The 8665-nt window shown below is 34.7% G+C and overlaps 1 protein-coding gene across 1 annotated transcript; it reads right to left on the bottom strand.

Annotated features, from left to right (window-relative positions):
- Window positions 1-6796: 6796 nt before the first annotated feature.
- On the bottom strand, window positions 6797-7767 carry LOC101539337 (olfactory receptor 4K5). The gene is given in 2 exon segments (XM_004609732.2): window positions 6797-7134; window positions 7137-7767. Coding segments are annotated over 2 exon segments (969 nt in total).
- Window positions 7768-8665: the final 898 nt, after the last annotated feature.

Below are 8665 nucleotides of genomic sequence, written 5' to 3'. Positions count from 1 at the left end.
TCAATGGTCTAAATGCACCAATTAAGAAACACTGAGTGGCAAAATGGATTAAAAAACTGAATCCCCTCCCCTCCAAAAAAAGAAAAGAAAAACTGAATCCAACAGGCTGCTGCCAATAAAAAACACATCTGAAGAGTCAGAGCAAACAGACTCAAAGTCAAAAATGGAAACAATCCTTCAGGCAAACAACCCTCAAAAAAGCCAGTGTGGCCATACTAGTACCTGATAACATAGATTTCAGACTGAAAAAGATTAGATGGGACAGCAAAGGCCATTTTTTAATAATCAAGGGATATGTATATCAGGAAAAATCACACTCCTAAATATATATGCACCCAATGAGGGTTGAGCAAAGCACTTAAAACAACAGTTATAGACTTTAAAGAGTTTTTGGTAGCAACACAATAGTAGTCAGAGACATCAATACTGTCGTATCGTCTAGATAGATTAAAAAAAAACTAAAACTAAAACAAAAAGTATTGGTTCTGAAGGAAGAAATGGAAGAGAGAGGACTAATAGATGTATATAGAGCTTTTCATCCACCCAAAACTGAATACACATTCTTTTCCCGTGGATATAAAAACTTTTTACAAGATAGACCATGTCCTGGGTCACAAAATATAACTCAATAGAATCAAGAATGCAGAAATTGTACTTTTAAGTATCTTTTAAGACCACGATGCGCTAAAGATAGAAGTGTACCACAGAAACATAGAATCAAATCAAACACCTGGAAATTAAACAGCTCAATGTTGAACAATAAGTGGGTGAGAGAAAATCAAGTAAAATACCAGAATATTCCTAGATACAAATGAGAATGAAGACACAAGCTACCAAAACCTGTGGGACACAGCTAAAGGAGTGTTAAGGGAAAATTTTATAGCTCTGAATTTTTGCTGAGAAATATAATAAAAACTGATGAAAATACCTTAATAAAGTACTCATTTTTCATCTCTAGCTCTCTTACTTTTATGAACTATTGATAATTTCACTATTTTTTTTAAAATATGGAACACTTCACGTAAAAAATCACGCTTTAATAAAATTTTACTATTTTAAGTCTTCGTGTATGTCTTTTTACATTTAGATAGCTAAAAGTTTTGTTATCTTCATGATGGATATTAGATACTTGCATTGTATACAACAACACCCTAAAGGAGAGAGAGAGAGCAAAAGGGAGTGCACCTGACACAGAGGTGGGGAGGGCAGTGGGAGGGGTACTAGGAACATTGGTGGTGAAGAACAGGCACTGGTGGAGGGATGGGTACTCAATCATTGTATGACTGAAACGTAAACACGAAAGTTTGTAATCTGTAAATGTACCTCATGGTGATTTATTAAAAAATAAAGAATTTAATTAAAAAAGTTTTGTTATCTTTATAGAATTGTATATTCATTTCCTTCTATAGTTTAGGAAGTTTTACTATTATTTTCTTGACTAAATGCTGTGTTCCATCTCTTCCTTGGATACCCACTAAACTGTTGTGTCTTCTAATAAAGTTAAAAATTTCTTGTACTGTGTCTCAATTTTTGTTTTATTTTCTGTTTTTAATATCATTTTTCTGTCTTTATTTTTAATGTATTTCATTTAAGTTGAGATAATATGGGACTGGAGCAATAGCACAGCAGGTATGGCGTTTGTCTTGCACGCGCCTGACCCGGGTTCAATTTCTCCATCCCTCTCGGAGATCCCGGCAAGCTACTGAGGGTATCCCGCCCACACAGCAGAGCCTGGCAAGCTACCCATGGTGTATTTGATATGCCAAAAACAGTGACAACAAGTCTCACAATGGAGACGTTACTGGTGCCCGCTTGAGCAAATCGATGAACAACGAGACGGCAGTGCTACTAGAGTGCTACAGTGCATGTGTATAGTAAAATTGAAATGGTATTTAATAAGACATAGCTATGGTATGAAATACCTAGCTTTAGACCCAATAATTTGGGCTGGAGCCATAGCACAGCGGGTAAGGTATTTGCCCTGCACGCAGCTGACTGGTTTCAATTCCTCCGCCTCTCGGAGAGCCTGGCAAGCTACCGAGAGTATCTCGCCCACACGGCAGAGCCTGGCAAGCTATCCGTGGCCTATTCAATATGCCAAAAACAGTAACAAGTCTCACATGAAGAGGTTACTGGTGCCTGCTCGAGCAAATGGATAAACAGTGGGACAACAGTGCTACAGTGCTACAGAGATAATATGATTACAATAATGTTGAAGTTTATAGCATTGATGTACAAAGTTATTGCTCCCCACCACCACCAGTGTGCCGATGGCTCTCCACAATTGTCCTTCTATCACCTCTGGTCTAATCATTCTCCATATAGCTTTCCCTGTTTGTTAAAAAGTTTTATAATTTTATTAACAATGCCATGAGTGTGTCTTTGCTTGATACTTCACCTCTATGTTACATAGATAAGTGAAATCTTGTATTTTTGTTCTCCACGTGGCATTTTAAATAACATGATGCCCTCCAGTTTCATCCATATTGCAGAAATTTGCATAATTTTGTTTTTCTTTCTGTTTCATAGTACTCCATTGTGAATAATACACAACTTCTTTATCCATTCATCTATCATTGATTTTTTCTGCCTTTCAACTAAATTAATTATATATTTCTAACTTTGAATTCATTGATTCATTCTTTTGTTAAGTCTATTGTGTATGATAGGTTGTTCTCTAGTACCTTTTTCCTATAATGAGTTCTTATACTATGAATGTTATTTTCTTAATTAAATCTTGAATTTCTACCTTTGATCATTGATTTTATTTCTGAGGTTATAGTTTTTCTAATTTTATTGCAGCTTTTTTAAGCTTTTATGAAATAATTATATTACATTTGATTTGCCTGTATGAATATTTTCCTGTAAGCTGAGTTTATTTGTTACAGAAGCTTGATTTTCTCTCTGATAAGCAGATATAATCTCTCAAAAATTTGAATTTTAATTCTAAAGAGCTTTTTCTTTTTATTATATTATACTAAAAATTTTGTATTCCAAATTTGATCATTTAAATTTTTGTTATTTATAGTTGATGTATCAGTTTTTCTTATTACAGAATAAAGGTAGGTTTTTTTGCCTTGCACACAGCTGACCCGGGTTTGATTCCTCCGTCCCTCTCGGAGAGCCCGGCAAGCTACCAAGAGTATCCTGCTTGTATGTTAGAGCCTGGCAAGCTACCCATGGCGTATTCAATATGCCTAAAACAGTACAACAAGTCTCATAATGTAGACGTTACTGGTGCCCACTAGAGCAAATCAATGGACAATGGGATGACAGTGCTACAGTGCTTTAAAATCACATTTGTCTCTCCCCCCCACAAAAAAATAAAAAGTTTTCCGAATCATCTGGGGGAAAAATTAAAACAAAAACCAAATCTTCACTTAACCTATGGAAATGCTATCTTGGAACAGAGATCAAAAATTTAAGCAATGTCCCAAACATGAAAGCTTGTAACTATCTCACTGTGATTCAAGAAAATAAAAATAAATAAATAAAATTTAAAAATATATAATAATAAAAAATTTAAGCAGTGGGTTTATAAATTATGTAATTCCCATGGATGCTTGAAATGTTTACATTTTGGAATATGTCAATGCACACACAGACACACACACACACACACACACACACATACATGAGTAGCCAAAACCTTTTTGATGCTTCTATTTAAATATACTTAGATGTTTCAGTGCGTATCAACATCAACTCAGGACACAGAGCTCTGTTATTTTGTACAGGAACTGTTAAGAGTAAGGATTTAGTAAGTAATAACATAGATTAGCTACTAATAAATTAAAGGAGAAATCTAAGGAATCTTCCAATGATTGAGGGAGAGAGCCCAAGGAAGAAACAGCATTAGAAGAGCTAGGAGAGTGAGTTTCACACTCATTGGGGAGGATGTGAATCGGACTCTAAGTGTAAAATGTTCCTTTAAATTGCCTTGGACTCAAGTTAGTTCACAGATGAAGGTCTGAAAATAGAGAGTAGAAAGTTTATTTAATTTTATGTTTTTGGACCACAACACTGATGATGCTCAGAGATGTTCCTGTCTCTGTGTGACCCCTGGTGATGCTCAGGGGATTATTGGTATCAGGGATTTGAACCCAGGTCAGCACATGCAAGGCAAGTCCCTTATCTCCTGTGCTCTCTCCAATCTGAAGTAAGAAATTTAAGGCTGACACAGGCAGCACAGTTTGTTGCAGGGTGAAGGTCACTGGGTGTCTTGAACACAATACACTGGCAGCTGTACATTGAAACAAGAAATTCAGCACTCAGTAAAGAGAAAAAGAAGCTATCCTCCCTTCTCTCATGTTCATTCAGCATCTTTTCAAAACAAAGAGTTGTGTACAGTTCCTATATCACAAAGCAGACCAATGAAGGGTACATTTGATGTTAAGGTGCAGTAATTTTGTAACTGATATAGATTCTTTGTCAAGATAGACACAAACCAAACTTCTGTGAATACCAGCCCTCAAAGTTCATATTCCATAGCTAAGTATTGACTATTATAATGAATTTTACAAAGTTAAAAATGTAATATTAATTCAACAGACACCATGTATGTTTGCATGTCTCTTTCTATATATAGTCACCATGTATGTTTGCAAGATCTCTCTAAAATATCTTATTCAAACTAAAACAAGCAATCTTCATCTTAGAATCTATAATTAAAATTACATTTTAATTGCATGTTTTATTTATATTTTACTCAAGTTTTATTATCTAAAACAAAAATGAAAAAAATAAAGATTAATTATTATTAATTATTAATGATTGAAATAAATCAATTTAGGAAATAATAAATACACTGCATATGTGGTATTGTTTTTGAGTATTTATACTGCTGTTTGATAGCAATGATACTCTTTTCAAAAGACTGAGCCAGAGACTATTATATGTGCATGTATAACTAATAGCTAGTACTGTTAATTACATTTAATTTCTGACATTCTTAGCTCATTGGTTCTCTCTGCTTTCTAGAAGTATGATAACCTTTTCATAATTCACATAAGAAGTTTCAATGTCATATTTAATGTCATTTTTAAAATAAAGTAAAATTAAGAGATATGTAATTAATCCCATTTCCCTAATACTTTAATATTCTAGGTTAATTGGGATAAAAATATATAGATCAAAAATTCCTTTTTTCAAGAAGAGGAAGAAGAATTCAAGACCAACGTTTCATTCAGCAAACAGAATAAAAGGAAGCCTGCACAGTTCAAAGACAGGATATTGGCAATATCTCTTCTACATAACCTTGTTCTATATTAAACCAAATATTCTCCTTTTTTAGCTATAATTGGAATTGTACTATAAAATGTAAAAGAAATTCACATGCATAAATTCCTGGAAGACATAGCTTGTAGATTTAAATTTATAGCCAACTATGAATTATCATGTTGCTGCCTTTACTGTGATAGATCTTTGAAAAAAAAAAGAGCAAAATAAATAAGGTCCTAGAAGAACTAGAATACTATGAAGAGAGTAAAAATTTCAGTAGAGGAAATTCCCAAGGTTTATTTAATATTTAGTTAATGATGGTTCTATTAGGGATATGTTCAGCGAGTATTAGCTGAAATTGGGAGAATAAGAAGGTCAACCACAAAGTATAAAACCAATGTTTTTTTTATTGTTGGCATGAAGAATAGAATAATGTTTATATTAATCTAGTTGTCTTGTGAATTGAGAGATTTGAGAAAGTAATATTAAAAATTCTAATCTACATAAATAAGTCATCTACTGGACCCTAGAGTCAATGATAAAAAATTCAGGAGTCCTGTGGTGTCTGTGTGGCCAATTGGAATATATGGTGAACATAGTTCGTTATCTTCAAGACTCCATATTTGTCCAAATTCAGAGTAGAAAGCCAGTGTTGAAGTAATTAGGTTCTTAAAAAATTTCTTCTCGGGGCCGGAGCGATAGCACAGCGGGTAGGGCATTTGCCTTGCACGCGGCCGACCCGGGTTCGATCCCCGGCATCCCATATGGTCCCCCAAGCACCGCCAGGAGTAATTCCTGAGTGCAAAGCCAGGAGTAACCCCTGAGCATCGCTGGGTGTGACCCAAAAAGCAAAAAAAAAAAAAAAATTTCTTCTCTTCAATAATTTGCAACTTTAGAGGAAATTGCAATCATGTTGATTCATCAGAGAAAGTCCATTACATGAAAGCTCCACCTATTTAAGCACTTTTAAATAAGTGCAAACTGCTGCTCATATAAAATTTCATAATTTAAATTAATTTAGTTGATATGAAATAATGTGAGGTAGACATAATTAATGTTAGGAGGGGAATCTCATGATTCATAAATATCCCCTTAAGCCTGTACACTTTTTCTTAAGTAATTGCAGTGACTATCTTCTGGTTAGACATGTTCTATTTTAGACTATTAAATACTATTCATGTTTGGATGATCCAGGCATGTACATTAGGAAATATACATTCATATATATATATTCATCTAAAGAAGTCTAAATTTATCACTGCTAAATAATCCAGTTCTTATTTTTTAACATCACGTCATATTTATCTGTAATCAAAGCAGTGAATGCATCCATTTATAGCCTTTATATTTTCATATGTAATCATTACAGATTTTATTTCTAGAGTTGGTAAACATGACCTATTTCATCTATTCCTGATATTTAATTTTTGTTTAGGTGATATCTCTGGAAAGACTTGATAATATTCTTTAAATATTATGTCCTCCCCATCCTTACATTTACGATAATTAATACCACAAGAACACATTGAAATTTTTTATTGATAATACAATTTAAGAAATTGTAAGTAATTATGATTTAATGAAGAGAATTTCTTGTAACTAGTGGCACTTCCAAAATTTTCTTAGTCCTCAGGTAGCGAGTCAAAATTTTTTTCATGGCAGCCTTCATATCTCTATTTCTTAGTGTGTAAATCATGGGATTCAGAATGGGGGTAAATACAGTATAAAAGATGGCAAGAACTTTATCCACAGGGTAAGTGGTAAAGGGCCACACATAGATAAAAATGCAGGGTCCAAAGAACAATATTACTACTGCAATGTGGGCTGACAGTGTAGAGAATGCTTTGGCCATTGCGGCAGAAGACTTAAACCAGACAGTGACAAGAATAACAATGTAAGAGGTAAACAAGACAGAAATGTGCTTAAGGAGAGAATACCGCTATTGATAACAATTAATATTTGAATTATGTAAGAGTCCAAGCAAGCAAGTTTGGACACTCTAGGAAGGTCGCAAAAAAAGCTATCTACTACATTAGGTCCACAAAAAGGCAGGTTCACAGTAAATGATAACTGACTTAACGTGTGTACCAAGCCCACAGCCCAGGAGATCATCACCATCACAGTGCACATCCTTCGATTCATGATGATGACATAGTGTAGGGGTTTGCATATGGCTACATATCTGTCATAGGCCATGGAGACAAGAAGTACCATCTCCCCTCCGGTAAAAAGGTGAATGAAGAAAATCTGGGCTATGCAGCCAGTGAAGGAGATAGTTTTATGATCACTCAGAAAATCTGCGATCATCTTAGGAGTGGCAAAAGAAGCTTGACAGATGTCCACAAAAGAAAGATTTCCCAGAAGGAAGTACATAGGTGAGTGCAGGCTGACATCAGAAGTTACTGTGATGATAATGAGAAGGTTTCCCAGCACAATGACGACATACAATAGAGAGAAGAAAAAAAAATAGAAAAGCTGGAGCTGATGAGAACTGGAGAGTCCCAGCAACACAAACTCAGATACCCCTGAAGAATTAACCTTATCCATGGATCCAGTTTGCAAACTTGCTCTGAAACAATCCTGAGGGAAGTAAATATAGAAAAAAATCAGAATATACATAGAAAAGAACACTTTTAATGTGAAGGATTCTAAAGTCCCATTTATTTGTTGAACAAACATTTTGACAAGACTAGAAATAGGAAGGAGTTTATGATAATGTCGAATTAGAATGTGTAGTTAATGCCATGTCTCATTAAAACCCCTTCAGTTTGGGGATAATTTTAAAACTCTGTTACACAATTGCAAAACTCTGTTACACAGCTGTTAGCAATTCTACTTTCACCTAAGCTGACTTAATTTGATCACAGACTACAGCAGTGGCGTAAAGTTCAGTTTGACGGAGGTGTAGACTGGAAAAATTAATAAAAAGTGTTGGTCTTGTGGTTATTTTCAATGATTAATTTTAATGAATTAAGTGCAATGTTCTTTAACTATGCAAAAGGCATTTGATATTTATTGTGTGATGCGTGATAACGTATCTCAAAAAAGACAGAAAGTGCTTAAAAGCTACTACTAGTAGAGGGTTTTAAAACTCAACAACTTATGACATTTTTCTATAAAAATAACTGTAATGAACTTACTCTTCTTAATATGTTAAATATTTACTTATTAACAAAAATGTATCTTATTGGTACTGTAGAAATCTTACACAAGTACTTGGTCTAAATTGTCATAAAAATAAGGATTTGGGGGCTGGAGAGATAGCACAGCGGGTAGGGCGTTTGCCTTGCACGCGGCCGACCCATGTTCAAATCCCAGCATCCCATATGGTCCCCTGAGCACGGCCAGGGGTAATTCCTGAGTGCAGAGCCAGGAGTAACCCCTGTGCATCGCCAGGTGTGACCCCCCCCCAAAAAAAATGATAAGGATTTGGAGGATTTGGAGA

Source organism: Sorex araneus, chromosome 3 (genome assembly GCF_027595985.1).
Source record: "Sorex araneus isolate mSorAra2 chromosome 3, mSorAra2.pri, whole genome shotgun sequence".
Lineage (NCBI taxonomy): Eukaryota > Metazoa > Chordata > Mammalia > Eulipotyphla > Soricidae > Sorex > Sorex araneus.
This window is presented reverse-complemented; position numbering and strand designations above follow the sequence as displayed.